Below are 25,284 nucleotides of genomic sequence, written 5' to 3' on the forward strand. Positions count from 1 at the left end.
TCTTCAAGCAGTCTTCAGAGTGTGATGTGAATAATGTTTATTCAATACAGAGACTGTAAGAACAAACATGAGAAAAATCTCCAGATTTTAACTGACGACACCAAGTGTTACATCATCTTTTATGCCGATGCAAACTTCTTCTAAACACTCATCTTCCGTTCTGGAAAGCCACAACCCATGGAGCATCATGGGCTTCCGTAGGGTTGTTGCTGTCCACGGGATTATTTAGTGTGTTCACAACTTTAGTTGACATGCTAGGTCTTCCAATATTATCATTGCTTGTTCTAAATCCTATTCATCTAATTTTATCATTTGTTCAATCTTACATGTTTAATAATGAAAGTAAGAACATTTCCACACACCCAATGCAAAGGGAACCCAAAGGATTGGGACTAAACAGCTATAGCTCTAAGAAAACCACTGATCAGTGAGGCTAATCAGAAAAAAAAAAGAATTCAATTTGCTTGGTAGCAGAAAGACTGGACTCTGGAGCAATGGAAGAAGGTCATGTGGTCTGATGAGTCCAGATTTACCCTGTTCCAGAGTGATGGGGGCATGAGGGTAAGAAGAGAGGCAGATGAAGTGATGCTCATCATGGCTAGTGCCTATCAGCCTGTGGGGGTTCGAGTTATGATCTGGGGTTGGTCAGGTTCAGCAACATTATGTTCCCAAAGAATGAGGTCAGCTGATACCTGAAGATACTGAACGACAAGGTCTTTCCATCCATGGAGTTTTTCTTCTCTGATAGCATGGGGATGTTCCAAGATGATGATGCCAGGATTCATGGGGCTCACATTGAAAATGAGTGGATCAGGGAGCATGAGATGGATTGTCCTCCACAGAGTCCAGACCTCAGCCGCCCTGAGGATCTTTGGGATGTTCTGGAGAAGACTTAGTGCAGCGGTCCGACTCTCCCATCATCAATATAAGATCTGCAACTTTTTTTTGGATGTGCAGTGCATGTTATAGACTTCATAATCACCAGATTCCAACACAATTAAACACATATAGGAGCTTTCGACCAAAGTGTTAAACAACGCTCTCCACCCTCATCGAAACAACAAAAGATGGAACATTTGTTAGAAGACCACCGTTCATCCCTCCAGTAGAGTTCAAAGACTCGGGGAATCACTGCCAAAGTGTGTTTAAGCTGTTCTGTTGGCACATGGTGACTGAATATCTCACTAAGACTCCAAATAGCTGCATACACAATGCAATAAACGCTACATGACCAATGCGCTGTCCACACACCTGTGTAAACTTTCAGTTTGTGGCTGTTTGTCATGATTTGGGTACCTCAGTTACAATAAAGGGACGTTTTCCTTCTTTGTGTTAACAGTTTGCAGGAGGCCTTTTGAAATTTCCATGAATCATGCCCCTTGTGCACACAACCAGGTCTCCACAAAGCCCTGACCTGCTTTGGGATGAGTTTGAATGCTGACTGTGATCCAGGTCGTATCAACTTACATCAATGGCCAACCTCAAAATACTGTTTAGCTGATGCTACTGCTGCACATTAATGTCCACAGGTTATCAACAGCAACGTGTGTCATGTTTGGGTGCAAGCTTTGTTCTGATGTCAACACACTTTTGGCAATGAGGTGTAGCAGCATTTACTAAGAAGACTTTCTTTACCATGTTTTGAGTGTTTCTGAATGCTGTTATGTTAACTAACTGTAATACCATGCCCAACGACGGGTTTGAAAGTTTGAAAAATCAACAAAATTATATCTTGTGTCAGAGGCCGAAACTAAAAACAAAGAATCGCTGCATTTTCAACTTTCTGATAGTGTGACTTTCACTTTTGTCAGGAAAATAGACCAAATCTAAGCTTGAAATCGCGATATCTGATTGGATATTCTTGATTCTGTAAAAAATTCAAAATTCTTCTCTATGACAGCATCAGTAAACAGCCACTTAACAAAAATTCATGGACTTTTCAGCCACACTGGGCTGACACTAGACAAGTATGGAGTAAGTAGTAAAATATCTGCAGTATGTAGAGTCAACATCTGTTTAAAGTGTAGATAACAACTATGGACACTTTGACAAAAATGTGGAATATTTTGATTCCAGATTTTTTTATGATTTATGGCACTATAATTTTTATAGTAGTTTCTTCTTCTAGCCATAGTCGTGTTGTTTCTTTTGAATTGCAAGAGTTTACACTGCAGCGAAAAATTAGCCGCTGGGGTTCAGAAGGTAGAAAAGAAATCCACACACTCACCGTTGTCTTTGACGAGGCCTTCTGACAGCGAAGGTTCGACTTCAGGTGGAGGCGTCAACGTGTCAATGGAGAGCACAGGTGCATCTTGGGGACTTGGGTTTTCAGTGCTGGGAATCTGTAGCTCCGATGGCGTCGGCGCAGCGGTTTCCTCTGGAGGTGGCGTCTGTATTTCAGGAAGTAAATTCAAGGATGGGTGGTCGTGTGCGTTCTTGTCCGACCCCGAGGACTCAGACGTGGAGGTAACGGGTTGAGGGGCCTGAGAAAACAAGTTGAATGAGTATCAAACGCAGCTATGCAAAGTTACACTGGCTGCTTAATGGCACTGAGCGTTATGCACATTAAACAAGATGTAATTGCAAAACTACAGCAGAGCTTACTTTGTAGGATTTTTACCTTTCCAATCGACTGGAGAGGCTTTTTGGTTTTCTTCCTCGTGGAGAAAATCTGGTCGTACTCTTCAGTCCATTCAATCAGCCTCTTGCTTGGTTTTCTTATCCGTTTATGTGCTGATAAAGACAGGAAGACACTAGATTTTTAATACCGCGTGAAACAAACAGTGATGTCAGCATACTTAATAGTTCTATTATCACACTTACAGTGCAGTAAAATAGTATTTGCCCCCTTTTGGAATTCTTCTTAAAATATTTCCCCCACTTAAATGTTTAAGATCATCAAACAAATTTAAATATTAGACAAAGATGACCAAAGTAAACACAAAATGCAGGCTTTAAATGATAATTTAGTGTTTTAAGGGAACAAAGCTATCCAAACTTACCTGGCCCTGTGTGAAAAAGTAATTGCCCCCCTTGGTAAATCACGAATTAATTGTGGCTAATCACATTATTTGGAAAGTGAGCTCAATTCCACAGACCACACCCAAGCCCGATTACCTCCAGACCTGTTCAGTCAAGAAATCACTTAAATAGAACCTGTATGACTAAATGAAGCCGACCAAAAGATCTCTAAAAGCTGCAACAAAATGCCATGATCCAAAGAAATTCAAGAACAACTGACATCTATCAGTCTGGAAAGGGTTACAAAGCCATTTCTAAAGCTTTAGGATTCCAGAGAACCATGGTGAGAGCCATTATCCACAAATGGAGAGAACATGGAACAGTGGTTAACCTTCCATCCCAAAATTACCCCCAAGAGCACAGCAACAACTCATCCAGGAGGTCACTAAGGAACCCAGGACAACATCTAAAGACCTGCAGGAACTCCCTTGAATCAGTTAAGGTCAGTGTTCATGACTCAACAGTAAAGAAGAGACTGGGCAAAAATGGATCCATGGCAGAGTTCCAAGAGAAAACCACTGCTGACCAAAAAGAACAGAAAGGAAACAAACATCTCTATGATCCCCAAGACTTTTGAGAGAACATTGTACGGACTGACGAGATGAAAGTTGAACTTTTTGGAAGGTGTGCGTCTCGTTACATCTGGAAAAAGAACATCATAGCAACAGTCCAACATGGTGGTGGTAATGTGATGGTTTGAGGACAACTCGCTGTGATTGATGGAACCATGAATTCTGCTCTCTACCAGAAAATCCTGAAGGACAACGTTCAGCAATCGGTTCGTGACCATAAGCTGAAGTGCACTTGGGTTCTGCAGCAGGACAACGATCCAAAACACTCCTGCAAGTCGGCTAAAAAAACTAAATGAAGGTTTTGGAGTGGTCTAGTCAAAGTCTGGACTGGAATCCCATTGAAATGCTGTGGAATGATCTTAAAAAGCCATTCATGCTGGAAAACCCTCCAGTGAGGCTGAATTAAAACTATCCTGCAAAGAAAAATGGACCAGAATATCTCCACAGAGATGTGACAGACTCATTGCCTGTTTTAGAAAACACTTGATTTCAGTTGCTGCTGCTGAGGATGGCCAAACTAGTTATCAAGTTTAAGGGGGCAATTACTTTTTCATACAGAGCCAGGCAGCTTTAAAGAACTTTTTTCCTGAATAAATAAAATAATTTAAAAAGTGCAGTTTGTGTTTACTTGGGTTATCGGTGTCTGATATTTACGTATGTTTGATGATCTTAAACACTAAAATGGGGAAAATATGCAAAAAAAAGAATAATTTGAGAAGGGGGCAAATACTTTTTCACAGCACTTTATATCATGGCTTCAAGCTGTCAGTGTTTTTATTCAAAGTTTATCTGTAGCAAATTTAAACCAACAACAGCTTCAGAGGTGAGATTTGTTTTGTCTGCAAGACATAGAAACAGGAGAAACTATTGTTGCTATGGATACCTAGAGTTTATTATGCACACTGTTGTGGTTAAGCTATAAATAGTCCTTCAAACACAGATTTTCCATGACCACACATGACATGTCTGTCAAAGGGTTTGAATCAAATCCAATGTGTTACATTAACTGTTCTTCAAGTGGATTTATGCCATAATTTATCTGTCTGTCATCTGTAGTCAACCTTTTACTAAGAATCATAGATTTATTTGGTAAATAGGTCCTTTAAGTCAAGTTTGTAAGAAGTTATTTGCTCCTCAGCCTTTGTTCGTCCTTGCAATCCAAGTGACTGGTGAGGTATGATGTGATTAATGTTTAATCTAGAAAGAATGAGGTATTTCTGTTAGGGGCCACAGGGCAACAGGTACAAACAGTTGCATAACTTAGCAGATGGAATCAAAATGTACTCTTTGTGTACAACAGAACAAAGCTGTTACCAAGATTCGTGACGAAGCTTACAGTTTGGTTATTTCCACTGAGGATTTCTGTCAACAGCAACAGACAACAGAACAAACCACTCTGCTCTCCAAAGCGACACATTAAAAAGCACACAGAATTAGCTTTCAGAATACATAACTGTTTCTGGGTTACTATACTACAGAAAAATGATGCTTCTTAATCGGGATGCACAACTATGGCTGAAACACCACAATAGTTTTGAACAATATTGAGACAGTGATTTATCCTGATTATTCATTGGTTTTAGGGACAAAATATTGTCAGGTTTAAATAAAAAGATTACTGCTTTCCCCTTCATTTTGAGCTAAATTACTGCATGAGTACAAGTCTTTGTGCGAAAATAAGACCTAAAATAAGGTTTGTTTTCAGCTGAATTTAGTGCACCAAATAAAGCGGTGCACCTCAGTTTGAATCCTGTGGTGTGAACTATGAGTACACAGTGGTGGGACAAGTTTTCAGACACTCTTAAAATTTTACACAATCTCAAATATTATCATGAAATATTTGTGGAAAAATCTTTGTTGTGTTACAAAAGGTGTGGCTGCATTAGACAAATACAAATTAGATTGTTTTGTTTATCGTTTACAAAAAAACTAACAAAATTAAACTCTACCAAAATGGCCCAATACTCAAAATTTCTTATTTTTATGGAACCAATCAATTTTAAGTTTTTAATGACTTTTTTAGGTTTTGTTTAGCATTACGGCTGTGACTGTACTAAAAGATATTACACTTGAAGACCTAAAAGTGATTCTTAATGCAATATTTCACAAACGTATGGGGCATCCAAACACTTTTTTTCCACCACTGTAGTTATAAAGTGGATCATGCTATAGGATGTTTAACTATTCCATTGTTGCTTCCTGCTCACAGTCTCCTTCAGATCAGGTGTAATGATGGCGAGCACTTGCAACCTCCACTATCCCCGGAGGTGATTGAAGCATACAAATACTGTTCACAGCTGTTCAGACACACCGACAGGCTTATCCAAACATGGACAGACAATAGCACAAAAGAACACTTTAGCCTAGCAAACATAATATTATTTCATAGTACTTTATTACAGGCTTGTAGCAGAATGCATCCATCAGTGTAATCTCCCTGTATAAACTGTAGTACTGAGTACACATCCAGTATGTGACAGTAGCAGGTGATGTGTTGCTGTATCAACCAGCATTCGACTGTTGCAGGGGGTCCTCGACTTACGTTGGAGTTCCGTTCCTACAGACTGATGTAAGTCGAATTTCGTTGTAAGTCGTAACTCCGGAGAAAATGTAAACAAAGCCGTTCCGTGCATCATGATATCGATCAGTTCTTCATTAAAGTCCTGAATATCAATGACTTTCATGCCTGTATGAATCATTTTACTAGAATGACAGAACATGTTGCACTGTTTTTACAATTTCATCTAATAATGCCGATGCTTGTCAGTGTTTCGCCTTGTTCTGAGCATTTTATTAAATCTAATTTCACTTCCATGGTGTGTTGCCCTTTAGGCAGAATTATCAGTGCATTTTTATTTTGAAAAAGCCTTCATTTTGAAGTTGCCACTTCCTGTCCGCTATTTTGATGTTTAGCTTTTCACACGTTCCTGCGTTTCTGGATGCAGGGCTCTCTACTTTGTACACACCACAGAGGCAACGTCAGAAGTAATTACCTTCATTTTTGGACTTACTGGTTAAGATAAAAAGATTTATTTAGACGTATTTATGTTGTTTTATTCTGTTTTTGTTGAAGTTTTCACTCTGTAACGTGTATCAAGAGCCACAGTAAAGAAGTCAAGTTTGGTATGACTCACGATTCATTTTGCAAACACGAGTTTAACTATTTGGACAGCTGCAGCTTTTACCATCACCATTTTCTTTGCTATCAGAAGAGTCTGACTTATGCTTGGGAGCCATAAAATGAAGGGCAAAAACTTAGTGAATGTAGCACAGTCCAAGGTGGCGTACAACCAGAGAATGTAAACAAAGCCGTCTTATAGCGCCGCGTGCCAACTTATTCGTCCGTTCTGCTCGTCAACTAGTTTCACGTAACCAGTTCTGACGTTACGACGAAACGCTGCAAGTCGAGGATGTCGTCGTAAACTGAGGACCCCCTGTATATTTATTGAAGCAACTGTGGCTAGTTCTGCTATTTATAATCATTTTTGCTATTTTTTATTTCTGGAAATCATCTCTCCCGCCCCCACTGCCTCAGCTCAGCCTCTGTGTGCGTCCTCACCTGTAGTCTTGTCGCCTCCCCCAGCGCCGTACATCAAGTTACTCTTAGTGCAGTTGGAAACTAGGCCGTTGGGCGGCTCCAAACCCAGCGTAGCGTCACACTCCCTCTGCTCCAAAGGCACCATGTTCTGGAGCTTCTCCTTTACTCTGCTCCACCTCTCCTCCTCCTCCGTCCTGACCACTCCACCTCCAGCCTGCCTCTCCCAGCTGCTGCTCTGCAAACCCAGCACTCTGGAGGAGCAATCCACTCGTGATGAAGAGTCCATTGCTGGCAAGGACTTCATTCCTGATGGGGACTCCAGTCCTGGGAAACCAGGTCCAGACCTAGCAGGACGACAAGGCACTCTGCGGTTGGTTTTCTTTTTCACCCCGGTGGAGCTTCCCCTTCTGTTGTAGGGCCTCTTGGACGTCTGAATTGTGCCGTCTTTACTGTGTGTGGCTATAGTTTTGTTTAGACTTGAAACTGAATTACCGTGCACGTATTTAATTTCTTGATCTTGTCCTGGGGGTGTAGCCTCCCCCGGCATCACTAAGGGTTCCTCTTTAACATGTGCACTCGGTGGGCCGATCTCCAGCTCTAAAGGCGCTCCTTCTCGCTCTCTAGTGTCATGCAAGTCCTTCAGCATCATCAGGAAGGTGCTGAACTTGTAGTTTGCGTCCGGCTTGAAAGAAACCGGTTTCCCATCGCTCTCATTCGTTAGGGACTGAAAAGAGACCTCCTCCACGTCTTTGAAGGCGTTCATAAAAGAAAACGGTGAGGATGGTGAAGATGAGGAGCGTACGTCAGAGGAGTGATTATCCTTCTCTGGCTTTACTCTAGAAGTAAGAGGTATGAAGTCCATGGGCGGAGTGGAGGATATCGAGAGGTCTTCATCTTCACTCTTGACGTCCAAGTCATTTGAATCAGAAAGCATCAAAGTGGGGGTGCTGCATCTAGAAAAAGTGTCCCGATCATACTCACCATTGTCTTTATATCGAGACTTCAGAGATTTTGTTTTAGTGCAAAAATCCGCTTTGGCCTCAGGATTCCACACGACGTCCTCAGACTTTCTGAAAGGACTCAAGAGTTTTTTCTGTTCGGCCCCCTTTCGGGCTTTTTCACGCTTCTTCTGCTCGGCCTCGTGCATGGCCTTCAGCGCTCTGGTCATCAGCCGGTTGCTGGCCGGGAGGTGGGCAGGTTGTTCCTGTAGGACTTTATTTACTTCATCTGAAACCTGTTTTGATTTGTGGACAACTTTTTTGGACTTCTCGGGAGACAGGCCTTCAGGCACCAGAGGATTGCTACACACTGAGCTCTCCTGCCTCTCAGAAGGCTGAACAGTTGTAGTACAAGCTGTGACAGATGTACTTTCTTGGTCTGGAGTGCCTCGCTGTTCAGAGGAGTTGCTTGTTACATCAGAGGCAGAAGTCTTTTGACCTTCTGACTGATCTGACTGGTTACAGGATGAGGAAGTCACACGACTCGGACTTACATTTGGTGTCTTCTCTGCTTCTCGACTGCCTGATTCATCAACAGACACACTGGAAACCACAATATTATCCCCGTGTGATGATTCTGATGAGAGACGAAGCATATCAGACGCACCACTCGCCTTTAACTTCTTAACTGAAACCTTTATGGATTGTAAACCGACTATGGAGGCGAGTTTCTTGCCATCCATCCACTCTAACTGTTTTGAGGATGTTTTAGTTGCATTAGTGTCTGGTGTTTTCTCTTTCTTTGTGCATCCGGGTTGTTCAGTGGAACGTAAAGTTATTGTGGAGTTCAGAAACTTTTTATCTTTTATGTCCTTGCGTATTAATTTCACAAAGGGCAGCCTACACTTAGAGACCAGACTTCTTTGCTTTTCTAGCCTGGCTAATGAGTCAGTAGTGTCAGCTTTTAGAGTGGATGTTGGAGTTTTGCTGCTTTCTTTTTCTTGTTCAGCTACAAGAAGCTTTTTAGGGGTCGGCAGGTCAGAAGGCTCAGTTCGGCTGATGCTCTTAACGCTCTCCAAACACCTGGACTGGTCACTGACACTGACTTTCACGATGGGCTCTGAGGCCTTTTTAACATCTGAGCTGCCTAACTGACCAGACAATGAGCCAGAAACGGTATCAGCTGCATTACTGACTGGCTGCCGACTCTTTGAACATCCACTCTCAACAGTGAGTATAGATCTCTGGTCAGCAGGACTCCAAGTTGTAGCTAAAGACCTACTAGCAGCTGCTGCATTTTTACACTTCAAGTGTCCTGACGGTTCAGATGGCAGATTGCTTTCAGCAGGTACTGGAGGTTTATGTTTGTCTGATAACCCTGACTGGTCACTGGTGCCACCACTGGACGAACTGGAGCCACAAGGAACCAGCGCCTTTTTACTAACAATAGATGAGTTCTTTTTCTTGCAGGGCACCTTGCTGAACAGAGTGCGATCCGGCATCGGACTGGTTGTTTTAGGTCGCCTCTCTTTGCCTGATTTGCTAAACCAAAGCCCACTCTGAATCTCGGGCTGCTTCTTCACCTCTTTGACAACCGTGACAGTCGGAACTAACTTCGGCTGACGTTCAAGTGCTTTAGGACACAAAATCTTCGGGACAGAGTCGAGGTCAGAGTACGGGCACTCGCCATTGTCTCTATCTGATTGGTCAGGGCTATTCTGCAGTGTATTTTTAGAGTGTTTACTACTCGTGTCCTTTGATGATTTACTCCGTTTCTTCTTGCCAGGAGATTTCCTTAAAGTGCTTGGCTTTGTTGGAGCTGTAACTGGGGATGAGAAGGATCCATTAGTTATGTGCGATTTTTCAGGAAGTGCTGGAACAGGTGAAACAGAAGGAGAAAATGCTGGATGAGCCTTGTTTTCTCTCTCCAGTGCTGAACTGTCGTGGAAGCTGTCGTCTATTGACAGAGAAAGGGAGGAAGCCATTTTGGTTCTCTCCCGGAGAACAGCTTCGGCTTCTGCCACACTGGATTTCCACGAGTCCTGAAAACGCTTCGCAATCTGCAGACAGATAAAAAGACAAACACAGTTCAACCTTTGCACACATATCAATTTCTGCACACATTTGACTAAAGCAGCTTTTCATATGAACATAATTACGGTGTATTTGTTGTTCTGCTCCCTTTGCTTCCCCCTCCGGTGCTGTAGGTGGAGCTGTTCGAATTCAAAGCCTCCGTGAAAAGTGTGAGTTGACTTTTCCTCCACCCAGACCAGCTCCACGGGCTCCCCGAAGGTCCTGACATAGTAGAGCCGACAGGGCCGGTCGCTGGGCTCTGAGATGACAATTAGTGGCAAATTACAAATATGTACATCATCCTGCATAGACAGTGCATCAAATAAGCAAAGGAAGCTTTAGATACGGAACTTTCTACAAAATTACAATCAAATGTGACCACTGGTGTGTGAAAATGTGATTTAATGCTAAAGTGCATCAGAGGGCTGCATAAATAGTGTTGTGCCAGTAACTTAACTCATTATGTTGCTTATATACAGCATACACCTACAGCCTAAATCTAAAGATAAATTCCTGTCACAATTACCTGTTTACCTGCCTCTAATTTGCAGCAACGAGAAGTACAAGACAAGATGTATTTCTTAACTCATTTATAGATTGACTATTTTTTAAGGTTAGATATGCTTTGTTGTGTGTTTTGGTACTTAAAAATCCCTCTCTGTTGTAAAGCTAAACAACTACTACAGGACCAAGTATAATAAAACAGTAAAATGTTTTGCCTGTAATTCATATCTTTGTTGTTATCAGCGTTAAGAGACCAAAAAAGAAGTTATTTCATTCATTATATATATTTTTAATTGGCCGATTAATCAGTTATCGGAATTTTTTTCTGCCAAATATCGGAATCGGTATCGGCCTCAAAAAGTCCATATCGGTCGGGCCTTAATATGGGATGGCAGTTGCATGGCCCAGTGTGACTTGTGGCAAATAAAAGCACACCAAGAGTCGTGTATGGAGATATTTTGAATCAGATGATCATAGACAAGAACAAGAGACAAACAAAAGTCACAATGAAAACGTGTCACAAGGCAACTGGAAAGAAAGGAGGAAGCATCTCAAACTAATCTAAGCACCTCAGATATCTAACTTTACAGAGTCCATCCTGAATGTCACTGCAGTTGTTTGTGAATGCTCCACACACAATGCTCACAAAGGTAAACATGTTTAAGCTAACATAAGCAACTTAGTATGCTACCCTCATTACAATTCAGTCAGTTAGATAACGGTAAATGCAGGAGGCTATGCTGAAATGTGTTTCTTTTTGCTCTAAAATTGACATCAAGAATTAAAGGAATTGTTTTCAAAAACGAAACTGCGCTTTGAAACTATTAAATTAGCAAATCATAAAGGTGGTACGAAGTGTGGCTATTAAATTGTAAAACTGATTCTGGAATTAAATTTGATTTAATTTGGGTAGACTGAAGCTTTCAGGGGTTGTTTAAGCTGCCCAACATGTAAAGAGAAGCCCAGTGTCGTCGTTTTGCAGCACATCTGAGGTTTAAACTGTTTGGCCAATAGTTTTACAAATTCAAGCCATCCTCCGTTTGCAACAATCATGGTTGATGGTATCTCATGTGGTGACGTTTTATCACTTTTTCAAATCCATTACACAGTGAAAATCAAAACAAAGTTTGACTTTAAAAAATTAACAGACAAATCAATTAATACTCTGTCAGAACAATCACAACTAGATAACTTTGCCCAATTCATTCATCCAAACCAACAGTACTGGTACTAATACACCTGGTACAGTTACATCCTTAGTTCTTAAATATGCATTTATGGTTTATAAGACAGCAGAAATAGAAGGAAAACGCACGATTGTAGATTACTTTTACATTAAACAACCTTAACATCAACTTTCTGAAGTTTTGTTAATCATCGTTGATCATACAAGACAGTTACCAACCAGAGTTGTCAAATAAACCAGCAATGATTCATTTATTAGTGGTCAAATATTAATAAATTTTCAATTATTTTGGTAGCTAATTAATTAATCTGAGCATTAAATTGGAATATTTTCTGGTTTATTTACTTCTCTGTGACAGCAAACTGAAAATCTTTGGGTTGTGGACCAAACAAGACATTTGAGGATGTCATCGAAGGCTTGGGGAAACACTGAACGTCATTTGTCGCCATTTTGTTGACATTTTACACAGCAAACAAATATTCAACTAATTGAAAAATAACAAACAATGACAATAATAATCAGCTGCAGCCCACTTGCCAGATAACTAGTGACCAAAACAATCCAAAGAGCCCAGCTACAGTGCATTGGTCTAGTTTATCAGGTAGTCAACAGTGTTTCAGGCCCACCTTTCACTCTGTGGTAGCTTCCCTGTACAGGGTCAACAGTCACCTCGCAGGGCCACCAAGGTCTCCGGCTGAACTTTGCCCAAACAACTTCGCCCTCGACAAACTTCACAGGCGGCAGCGACTTTTTCTTGACGCTGTTCTGCTGCTGAAAACAGGACAAAGAAGAAATAACATTTTACTCAATGGAACAGCACAGAAACATGAGTGTATAAAGATAAAATACGAGCATCAAGTTCTTTTATAGTATTTTTCTTTTCTGACCAACAATGAGCTCTTCTGATTTTTCCTGCAGTTAAATCTGAGCTTGTTGTCTCCTGTTCAATGACAATCCAGTAGCACTAGCGGCTACTGCACTCTTTGTGTGGATTGGAATAGGCTGAGTGGAGTAGCGGGTTCATGAGCAGGCCTGAGTTATGCCTGGCATGTATCCGGACTGGCCAGAGGGCCGACGCTGGCTGCTGCTATGATGTAACCCTGCCTGGCCATTTTAAAGGAAAAGTCCAACACTTTGGGAACTAGGCTTCTTTGCTTTATTGCAGAGCTAGATGATAAAGTTAATGTCTCTCTTGTATGCATCTCTTAAAGGCGAACAATGGTGATTGAGTTCAAAGACTGTTAACAGGACTGAGGAAACGGTTCTATAAAAGACCTTTAGTGGCTCCAGAGAAGCCGTGCAATCACATAAACAGCTACTGCCAAACACAAGCTTGGTTAATAAGAAGTGAAAATATCAGATCTGTAAAGTGGCTTGAGGCTACATTAGCAACAGACAATCTCAGACTGAGTTGTCTGTGGTTTAGGTGGATAGGGAATAAAATCCCATCCATTAAGTTCATCTTAAGCTCAACGTTTCAGGAGCGCAATACTAAAGCCAGGTGATGATTAGCCAAGCTTAGTATAAAGACCGAAAGCAAAGAGGGGGGAGAAGCTATTTTGGCTCTACCCAAAGCTTAAAAACCAGCACCTCTAAAGCCATAAACACACATCTTTTTTGTGTAGTCCATAAATAAACAAAACAATGAGAAGATTGTGGTTTTACTGTAAATTAAAAGACAGTTTTTTCCCCAGGTAGCTGTTTGAGGGAAGAGGAAGAGCTATAGGATGCTAAACTGAGTCTGTGACTAATGTGGTGCTATTGTGAGTTTGCCATTAATGCCTGTGAATGTCTAATAAGATGCTAATTGATTCCTTGCAGTTCTACATCCTACATGTGGGCGGTATAAAATGAAAGGTCCCATTTGGTGGTCCCGTTCAGCAAATTATTCCAAGTCTCAGATGTTTCCAGAATGTGTTTTTCAATATATCAGCCCAAAACACTGCAAAGATGGTTCAATTTACCATGGAAATGTAACTCCTGGCTTTAGACCTGTCCTAAAAAAGGTATTTCATTGTCTATAGCTTTAAATACAGCTAAACTGCTGTTGTCCACACCCCCTTCAGGAAAAAGACTCTCTCTGTGACCAAAGAAACAAAACAACTGACCACGTAGCAGCTGAAATTGAGTATGTAATACTAGGACTTGGTTCTAACTTTCTCTCTGATGATGTAAACACCAGCTGGGTTTAGGTTTCACTGAAGCACAATATGTGAGATAAAAACATAGTAACCCACTAGACCCTTGTTTATTGGTTTCAAATTAAAGTTTACACCATCTCTGAAAATCCTTTAGCTTTAACGGTTCTACAAATTCTGACCTGTAGGCGAAGAGTCAAAGCTAATGGTACCATTAGCCACATTAGCAGCACAATGAACCATCACGAAGGACATTTCTGCTGTTGTGGTGACATTGCTATCAAAAACTAAAGTAATCCACTGGGTGTCCACTTCCTCAGATGCTGGGAGAGCATGAGGACTCGTGTTCACTCTTACAGGGAACAGCAGAACATTTGGTTTGTTTTAGAGCTCTTGCAAGCTTGTTATCAATGCCTATAAATGTCCACTAAAATGCTCATTGCTTGACATGAATGACGATCCTAAGATTCTATAAAAGTTAATTTGATACGTCACAATTGGAAAAGCATGGGTGCAAACGATAGTCACACTATTATGGAATACTGGGACACTGTTGATGTTAAAATTACTACCTGTGCTTTTCCTACGATGACTGAACTGTCTGTGGTTGACATGTTGTGGGTTACAAAACGTCCATTATGTTCATCTTGAACTCGTCACAGTGAAAAGAGCACATTGGAAATCTGTAGGGCACGAAGCTAAATCATGATTAGCCTAGCTTAGCATGCTAACAGAAAGCAGAGGCAAACTGCTAGCCTGTCTCTGCCCCAGAGTCTTAAAGAAAGCCAGCTAACAGCACTTCAGAAGCTGTAAACACATTGTTTACGGATCATGCAAACACAAACAAAAACGAGAAGTTGTGGTTTTATTGTGAGTCAAAAAAACCACAGGCCTCAAACTAACCTCCTAACAGGTTTTTCTGCAGCTTGCTGTTTGAGGTGAGGACGACACTTTCAGTAACAGGAAGCCAAATTGAAGCTAAATTACTAAACAATGCAAAGTTCTTTTAAGTTTGCAATTAATACCTATAAATGTCCAACAAATGTGCTTCCTTGGTGACCTACATTTAAACAAATGATCTTCCTAAGTCTCTATAAACTATGTGTGACTAAAGACATTTTGTCATGTAACAATAGGAACAAAATGGATGCAAATAATAAAATTATTACTGGCTTGTTGTCATACATAGTTAATATCACCCTGAACGAGGCCATACATGTTGATTCATACAAGTAAAACTAGAATGACTGCATCAGTTCAGTGAATTATTTGAAGAAATTAAAATTGTTGGGCCCAGGCCAGCAGAGAAAAAACATTAAAACAATAAAATAAACAACAGCAGTCTGAATACACGTTCATGTACAGATGCTTCCATTTCAACTCATGTTATGACTTTCTACAGTTCCCACAATGCTCTTAGAGACACAGACAGGAAGTATAACGGTGTCATAGGCCTTACTACAGATCAAAACACTGTCATTTATAACTTTCAGTATATTTTACAGCTGCTCATGCAAAGCAAATAGCATCTGATGTAGTATGCAAACAATTAGGGCATACTACTTTGTCATAATACTGAATCTTCCTTGTGTATCTCATAGAGTCTGTGGCGGGAAATGAGCTATTATCTGTCAGCGCTTAGCAGTTCAAGCTTGTTTATACTTGCATGAGGCACCGCCATACATGTGACGTAACTGCGCAGAGGATTGTGGGTCAGAATGGCCAATAAAGCATGCTGGCTGCAGTAAGACATCCTGCTATTTTAGCATAGTGTGTATTGGGACATACAAAACCTGTTTCTGGCACACTATATCATACAGTAGTGTGGATTTAGTGCCCAATCCAAATCTCAACCTGAAGCCCAAAGTACTAAACTCTCACAGCCTTAACCACCGTTTTAGCAACAGACAACAAATCGCCACTGATATCGGTGAATTTGGACTCGAGTTTCATTCGCAGTCTGGTTAGCTGCCCTGTTTTAGGAACCTACGGAAGCTATGAACATCTGTAAATCACATGTGGACGTTCGAGTGAAAATAGGCACAACTGCAATAAATAACTCCCCAACAATGTGCAGCCAGATGCCGTCACTTAATAAATGTCTTTGCACATTTCTTCTCCTCACCATCAACACCTGGAAGGTGTGCATTTTGTGGGGCGCAGGACAACCACTATGAACTACGTCAACTCCTTCAGGAAAATCTGGAGATATGTGGGCTCCTAGAAAGGTCTGCAGTAGAGTAGGACAGACCTAAACCCTCAGGTGCCCAAAAGTACGCAAGTATAAAGCCTGGGATTGGGCCAGAAAGTTAGCTGGAGGCTACAGTTTAAGCCCCCTTTCTTATTTGTTTACATTTTTGAAAACGGGCGTCATCAAAACCATGTCGAATCACCCATTAGTGGGTCCTGTTAGCAACATACCCATTGATGTACTGATAACTGCCACTGCATTACTTGGAATTTAAATAACATTTTAAAAACTTGATGTTTCTCAGGCAAGTTCTGGAGTTCTGAGGAGATCTAGAATCATTTAACTGACTCAAATGTGACTTCTAACATACATTGAGACACTTGAACACTAAGGGTTTTAGGGTATTTTGTCTCCATGGGCCATGAATCACGGCCTCTGCTGCTGCCGGAACTGTAGACGATCTAAATAAGCAAGGCAAATCAGTTACCCACCGGCATGCAGCAGCCCGTTTCACCTCATGCAGTATTTTAGTTTCATGTTTCTCCCTCCACCACCCTCCCTTAAACTCGCCTCACGGTCTGAAAACCACAGGTTTTCTTCAAACCAAAACAACTAGATTACTAACAACCGTGAAGCTGCATCTTTGTGTCAGCTGAATATTTACAATGACTAGTTTCTGTTATAACAGGTCAGTGGAAGTGAGGTGTTCAGTATGTTATGTCATGTGCACGGCTTGTGTGTGGAAAAGTTTTGTAAATAGAAAAGTATTTCCTATCAAGGTGAACATCAGTTCTTCTTTGGCCATTTTAACACCTCTACAGCAAAAAGAAAGTTGTATGTTTATCTGACAGTGATGATATGGCTTAAAAAATGAAAACCTGATGTGTGGTGACAAGTTAGCGTAGGGTAATGAGGATAAAACTTGCCACAGCAAGCCTTGAGAGGCTATCTTCAAACAGCAACAGCTCGCTGCCGCTCTCCCACTCGTCCTCCGAGCCGTCCCAGTATCTCCTGCGCTGGCCCGAGGACTGGGAACGGGTGACGACCTTGGCTGAAGATGGGTTAGCATCCTTGGAGTTCACATTACTAACTCCAGGTGTGGATTGGAGGACATTCCCTGGCCTTTCGTGCTGGTTCTGCACGCCTCCGATGGGCGACACGGTCCCTCGCTCTTCATCGTTGTCATCGTCCTCAAACAAAGAGGATTCAAAGTGCAGCAAGCCGTTGGCAAAGGGGCTGTTGCTGTCGAGAGAGAAGGCCGGACTGGGTGGGTTTGAGAAGCAGCCTTCAGTCTTTTTGTCTGAATCGCTGCGACTGGCTGCAGGTGTGTCTCTACTTCCACTCTGGACCTCTGGTGGTTTCTGTGCAGGAGAGGAACCACTGAAGCTCTCCTCTCGGCCCGTAATCTGGCTGCCAGAGTAATCCCTGCCAGTGCGATCCGCCCAGGAGTCCCGGTCCTTCTTGTGCGACCCCCAGTCCCAGCTCCTCTCCGGCTCCCTCACCGGCAGCACCAGGTCCGGCTGGCTCACCATGGTGGTGAGATGCTGCAGCCTCCTGAGAGGGCTGTAGGACGAGGAGGAGGACGACGAAGAGGAGGAGGAGTGGTCCCTTTGTGTGAACCTGTAGACGGACGCATGCTTGAGGGAGGAGGCGGCTGCAGACATGGTTAGTCCGACCCTGTGATCATGTCGTCTGGAGGAGTGGGTGGAGAGGTCACGGCTGGGGGTCAGAGGGCAGCTGGACTGATGGGTGTCCCTGCCAGGGCCTGAGTAAGGCCCACTCATGCTGGCATGATTCCTCCCTGAAACACAAGGAGAAGATAATCAGCAAATCATAAACACTGTTATAACATGCTTATTTTATACTACATCTAATCCTGCAGTAAATCCCAGTTGGAAATCACATGTTTTGGCAGCATGTTTCCACAACCTTCCTTTCATTCAATAAAATGTCACCGCGCTGCTGCAGCTTATCTAAAGTTATCCCAGGCAGCTGCTAATAAGATATTTTTAAAAGTGACAGAGCTCAGACAAACACAACCTGTCTTCATATGGTGTCAAAATAAAAACAGACTCACTAGCGACGAGCGGATCGACCTAATGTGACATTTTTGGGGGGACAGATTCTGCGCAAACGCCGCAGCCGAGGCTGTAAAATCCTTTCAGGAATGTTATCGCGATATGATGAAAATGACATCAAGCAACGTTAAGGTCAGCCTGTAAACTCCACACACATGCACGGAAATAAATATACATGGATGCTGCCAATAACGCCAGCAGCGGCGGCTCGGCGCGTCATGTTAACATCAAACACGCCGGCGCTGAAAATTAAAATGGACCCGCTCGTGCGTGCGTGTGTGTGAGTCCGACGCGCGTGTGCACGGGCGTGTGTGTGTAAAGGTGTGTTGCAGCTGCATGCGTGTGTGCGCGTGTTGTGTTGTGCCTTCAAATGATTGCACGAGACGGCAACACAAACGCCACCGTAGCATGCAAAAAAAGACGACGACACACAACAAGTTCACGGACACACACAGTGACTGACACACACACACACACACACACACACACTTCCACGGGCTTCCCTCCGACAGATGCAGGCTGTGTGCATCAAACAAACAAAAAAATCACGGAGAAAACGCCACATGACACGGGATCTGTCGCGAGAATCTTACCATTCCGGTGTCGCGCACCGCAAACATGAGCCTCAACCTGCTCATTTTGGCGTCTAAATGTGCTAATTTCCAATTTTTTGAAAGCGGATGAGGAGAGTCCCAGCGGCAGCACTACTAGGCCTGGATCCTGTGAAACGTACTCTCTCCCCCCTCCACCTCCTCCTCCTCCTCCTCCTCCACCGCCTCCCTCCTCCCTCCCTGCCTGCTCTCTACATGCGCTAAAACGCCTGGTCCAGCGGCCCCTGGATCACAAATCCAGGCGCGTTGTGCTCCTCCAGCGACACCCCCCCCTCCTGCTTTGTGATCACTACAACTTTATAAATTCTCCGTCTTGTGCGTGTTTGCTTTCCCCTGTTTCCCGCCTGCACACTCTCTTGCCTGCCCCTTGAAAAAAAAACAACTCTTTTCTGTCTGCTGTGCGCACTGCCAGGCGTCACCACTGCGTCCACCACAGAGGGGGCCGTGGATCTCTCTAAAAAATATTTAAAAATAAGCCTGATGACCACACGACACCTCCAGATGAAACGCCCCGCCCCTGCTGCTTAATTACAAGCATCAATTATTACCCAAAGCTGCCGTCACCACTGACATGTCACATGCCAAACTTGTGCCAAACAACTGGCATCATCCTCCCTTTTTCGAGACGCACAGAGGTGGAGGGGCAGCGCCTGGACGACAATAATTCACCCAAAAAAATGTCCACTGGCACGTCTGAGGAGCAGTGAAATGCTGGTACCCGGAAAAAACAGATGGGTTTCCTTCCCTGAGACGAGTTGCTGTGCAGTCTCTCTGTTTCTCTCTTTGCTGCTCACCCGGTCCCTTCAAAATGGAGTCCTCCAGCCTTTAGAGGAGGAAAAAAAAACACAGGCCACAAAGTGTTAATATATGTTCGATATAAAGTTCATCCAGCCACGGAGGAACTGAGCCTCAAAGCGCACCTCAGCTCAGCTCTGGAGGGTTTTTCCTCTCAAAGCAGGAACATTTTCTCTGTACATGTTCTGCCTCCCCAAAGTCACTGTCTTCTGGTTCTGCCACGACAGGGGGGAGAATGAGGCACACTGATCCTCTGGTGCACGAGTGTGTGTGTCAAACGCACGTCTGATTGCAAGAAAACACATTTTAATGCACTTTAACCGTCGACCGGGTTTTGTTGCACATAGAGCAGAAAACACGGAGGAGAAGCTGCAGCTGAGTGTCGGCCGGTGATCAGCTGCGAGATCTCTGCGCGTTTTTTTAGGTTTTTGTGCGTCCAGATTTGGATGATTTGGAGCCGATGTGTCAGTGAGGATAAAGGGGGCGAGCAGGGGGCTGTTTCAGATGTTAAAAATACCCCCCCGGTAACACAATGCATGTACACACATGCATAAACACACACAGTCACCGAGAGGCGATGTGGGGAAACGGCGTTCAACCGACATGGCCGCAGAAAATGCAACCCTCCTCCGGAAAACACTGGGTGGATTCATTAAATGAAGTCAAGGAACAGCAGCAGAAAGCTCGACAGGGTCATTGTCGAGCCCACAGAAAGGGACAAAAACACGAGCGTGGATATTCTCTGCAGCCACACACTCAGAATATCAGCTCCTCACTTTCCCCTTTCAGACACGGAGTATTTCTGATGCGCTTTTTTTTGCCTTTTCAGCCTCGATCTTGGCAGGAGGGGTTTGGTGGAAAAGAAAGAGACTTGAAGACAGACAGGAGAGGAGACGGAGAGAGAGACAGGCGGACAGGACGGGGCCTGCTGCGGGTTTGCGCAGCGCAAAACAGCGCCGCGGGTCGGCAGTGCTGCGCATCTTTCTCCGTCATCTTTACCTTTAACGTGGTTTCATTATCACGTGGAGCAGAGTTTCTAACATCAGGCGTCATTAAGCAAATTATTAGCCTCCATATTGTAAAAGATATGAATCTATCAGCCAAAATAACACTAATTCAACATTTAATGCACTCTTTATGTGCCACATCAGATGCAAAAGTGCCTTAATCCTGTAAAACCCACTGTTGTAAAAATACAAGTTTTAAAATGTTTTATATATATGTATATATATGTATATATATATATATATATATATATATATATATATATAATCTGTAAAACTCAAATATAGAAAAAACAGCGATATATATGTAAAAATATAAATAATCTGTAAATATATATATAAATGATAAATTCTATATATAATTTAATATATATATATACACACACATTATCTTTGCTGTTTTTTATGTATTGTATTTTATTAAAAAATTATATATATATGCTCATTTTTTCTATATTTGTTTTTTACAGATTATTTATATATAGATAATCTGTAATATATATAATATGTAAATATATAATTACAGATTATATATATATATTATTTTTGCTATTTTTTATATATTATATTTATAAAAATATAATATATTTTTTCCTCATTTTTTTCCACAGATTAGTTTGGTTTTTTACAGATTATTTATATATATACATAATGTGTAAAAAAATATACCAATATAATCTGTAAATATATATATGTAAAATAAATATCTACATTTATTATATATATCTCCTATTGCTGCTATTTTTATATATATATTTTATACACACACACACACACACATATATATATATATATATATATATATATATATATATATATATTATAATTTAATTAATTGATTTTTATCTATATCTGGGTTTTGCAGAGTTAAAATGACCCCAAGATGTTTAAAAAGTGCAACGATGCATTAATAAACATTCATTCACAAGTTCAGCCCTGAAATATAAGGTTATATATATATATATATATTTATATATAGGGTTATATTGGTCAGTCTCTCCCAAAAAACTGCAGCTTTTGGTGCTTTTTTTAGTCTGGTAGTCTAATTAATAGGAACACCTCACTGTATAAGGCAATACGGTTAAATAGAGGTCATATTTACAGACAAAACCTGTAAAACACTTAAAATAACTTAACTTTTAGTCATGGATATAACTTCAATTTGAACACACATTAAATAGGGGGTCTTAGTGTCATATACCAAAAGGAAAAATAGAGCATTAAACATTTAATTTTCTGCATTCTAGTGAATTTTGTGGAACCAGTTTGTACCTTTTTTAATGGTAAAAATGTTGATTTGCATAAAGGAAAGCAGGCATTCTGTACTACTTCAAAATCTGATCAGTTTTTCTCATAATATTATCCCTCAACATACATGAGCAAGATTTACTCTCCTGTCGTCTTTAATGTCTTTTGTTTGGGGATGGTTTTGAATGTATGTGTGTTTTTATTGGAAGTAGGGACCAGAGGCAGGTGTTCTAAATATTGTGTTCCCACAGAAATCTATTCCTATATATGCTTTTAACCGTCCACTTCCCTAAACTGTATATACTGTAGCGTAATAGGAGCATTTGAGGATAAATTACTTCTCATCTCAAACTGTGTACAAGCACGTGCACGAGCGTGTATTATAAAACATTCTGGTATTTATTGTTTGTTTAGCTCATTTTCCACCTCTTGGTAACTTCATCCTCACACTGGACTGTGTCAGAGAGTTACCTGTTTAAAACCTGTCCAACCAGAACAGATATCAGCCAGGAAATCTGAGTTTTTATTACAGAGTCTGGAGGCCTGAACATCGCAGAGGTGGAAAGGAACTGTATGTGTACTTCAGTGCAGTTTTAAGGTACTTTACTTGAGTATTTTGGCTCATCTTCCACATTTCAGAGGGAAACATGCTATTTTAAAGCTATAGGTAGTTTTCGAATTAGAGTTTACATTAAAGCTATATTAACTATCTTTAAACTGATATGGTGAACCACATTAGGAACAGTTGCTTACTCATGCATGGTTACAGAGCAGCATTATCAATCATTTAAATCATGTTTTTGGCCACCTGATGAATGTAAAACAAGTATTTACTCACTTTTAACTCAATTTTTGGTCTCTGCCAACTCCTGAAGAAACACTAAATGCACCACTGTGTTCACCAGCTGGTTAGAAACTCTTTCAGTAAGTGATTTGGTGCAGATCAGGTAGTGAACATTGTTTTTTTTAGAACTTTTCTGCAGCAGCTGGAAATAATATTGAGCACACAAAGTGAACCAGAGCAATAAAGTTAGGAGACAGGGAGCTAAAAAAGGAGCTGAAACCTGAGGATTTAGGTGATACAAACTGTTTTCACTTCATATGTTGTCATTAATGACATTAAAAATACAAGAAAAGGACTCAGAGAGCCCAGCCGTTGTATCATTTCCGACGGATAGGTCCCGATAAGTCTGCAGCGGTGGATTTGTAGTAGGATCGCAATCATGTGATCTTCAGCAGGCAGCTGACGTAGTGTTCACTTGTTGTCATGGTTACAGTGACACCGTGCCGCTATCTGGCATTGATACAGAAATCTATAACAAATCCGGGATCCAGACTATAAGCTGCATCACTGCCAGAATCTAATCACTTGATCTTTGTGTCATTTCTGACCTTCCCTGAAAATATCATCCAAATCCGTTAATCTGTTTTTGAGTAATGTTGCTAACAGACAGACGGACAAACGTACGCCGATTGTCACATAACTCCACCGAGTTCCTTGGCGGAGTAATAAATTATACTTACGATAATATAATCCTTTCCCATTGTGGAGACATTTGCAGTGTTAAAGCAGCAAATGGGATCCTGTAAAAGAACAGAAAACATCAGTAAAAAAAGAAAAATAAAAAAAAGAAATACGTGTAAATACTGTTGATACAGTACAAATCTCTCTGAACGTGTGAAATTAACAATATTGCACATGGTTATTCTATATCTATAAACACATTTATACTGCACAGACTTTTCCATAAGCAAAAAAATACAGATATAGCCACTTTAAAATAGCTTTATTAAAGATTAAGCCACTAATTCAGAAACCTAAAAAACAACATAGATCTATAAGTGTGATTTTCATCTAAACTCTCATTGTTTTCATTAAATAACAGTTCTAACCCAAAGAAATTCAACTGTCCAACATTACAAAACACTAGCCTTAACATTACTGCTACATTTTCTTTCCTATTATTCATCTCAGGTGTATCTTCTGACTCTTCAGAGGTGTATATAAAGTATTTAAAGCACTTCATGAAGAGCTACTTTAGATCAGAACAAGGTTTTTAGGCTCCACCATGAGCAGCAGAGTCAGGAAAGTCCCACCTCGGCTTGTTTTCACGCCATTCAGAGGTTTCAGTTTGTTAAAAAAACAAAACTGTGATGAGTAATTTATGTGGCTAAAGCTACACACAGCACTATGACACAACTCTGGGTCACTTCTTTCTTTCCACCATCTTCACATGACTCAGCTGAACTAAACGGCTGCTGCTGTTCTGGTAATAACTCAGAGCTCGCACAGTCATCGCTGCTCTGTTTTCAAACTGATCTCTTGATTTGATTGTGTCATTACCCATTTTTACCTTCTTATATTTCTGTATAGCTGCTGAAGACTGTAGTCCAAAGAACACACTTTGAACCAGTGTAATGTAAGTATGAATGTAGCATATTAGAAACTTCAGCTACTGTATCAGATGTTCTGCATTTGGACAGGGGAGAGTCTGAGTAAAACTCTCCCCTGACATGTAATGTTGTCCACTAGAATTGTGTGTTTTTTGGGTATTTCTTGAAGGTTAATTTTCATATATAACCTACAAGTTTAGGTCCTTTTGGGAGTGCAGCAGACTTTATACATTTCTATCCTAGGATTCTACCCATACTAACTAATTTGTTGGAATATTAATGATCCTCATGTCCTATATGGTGCTGAAAATCAGCAAGACCAAGGAGCTGATTGTGGATGACAGCAGGAAGCAGCACAGGATAAACCACCCTCTCAGGACCAGAGAGTGGAGAGCTTCAGGTACCTGGGTGTTAACATCACCAGGACCTGATGTGGTTCTGTCACATCAACACCCTGCTGAAGACAGCTCCACAGCATCTCTACCACCTCAGACGCCTGAGGGACTTTAAGCTCCCTCTTAAGGTGCTCAGGAACTTCTACACCTGCACCACTGAGAGTGATTTATCTGGAAGTATCACCACCTGGATGGATGGATAGATGGATGGATGGATGAATGGATGGATGGATAGATAGATAGATAGATAGATAGATAGATATATAGATAGATAGATAGATAGATAGATAGATAGATAGATAGATAGATAGACTATAGATAGATATAGATAGATAGATAGACTATAGATAGATAGACGATAGATAGATAGATAGATAGATAGATAGATAGATAGATAGATAGATAGATAGATAGATAGATAGATAGATAGACTATAGATAGATATAGATAGATAGATAGACTATAGATAGATAGATAGATAGATAGATAGATAGATAGATAGATAGATAGATAGATAGATAGATAGATAGACAGATAGATAGATAGATAATGGATGGATGGATGGACGACGGATGGATGGATGGATGGATGGATGGAT

General features: G+C 41.2%; 1 protein-coding gene across 6 annotated transcripts in view; it reads right to left on the reverse strand.

Moving 5' to 3' along the window:
* Nucleotides 1-20,029, reverse strand: part of nsd1b (nuclear receptor binding SET domain protein 1b) — a 36,042-nt gene extending 16,013 nt beyond the window's left edge. Inside the window, exons 1-8 of one of the 6 annotated variants that reach the window (XM_055017279.1) lie at nt 19,771-19,787; nt 19,569-19,673; nt 17,088-17,962; nt 12,459-12,603; nt 10,229-10,401; nt 7,153-10,129; nt 2,621-2,733; nt 2,228-2,483 (exon numbers count right to left, since the gene is read on the reverse strand). In XM_055017279.1, the coding sequence (XP_054873254.1) occupies nt 2,228-2,483; nt 2,621-2,733; nt 7,153-10,129; nt 10,229-10,401; nt 12,459-12,603; nt 17,088-17,945 (4,522 nt within the window). In that variant the 5' untranslated portion in view covers nt 17,946-17,962; nt 19,569-19,673; nt 19,771-19,787. The other 5 variants (XM_023280399.3, XM_055017278.1, XM_035952997.2 and 2 more) reach the window with 5 other exon arrangements.
* Nucleotides 20,030-25,284: the final 5,255 nt, after the last annotated feature.

This window comes from Amphiprion ocellaris, chromosome 14 (genome assembly GCF_022539595.1).
Source record: "Amphiprion ocellaris isolate individual 3 ecotype Okinawa chromosome 14, ASM2253959v1, whole genome shotgun sequence".
Lineage (NCBI taxonomy): Eukaryota > Metazoa > Chordata > Actinopteri > Pomacentridae > Amphiprion > Amphiprion ocellaris.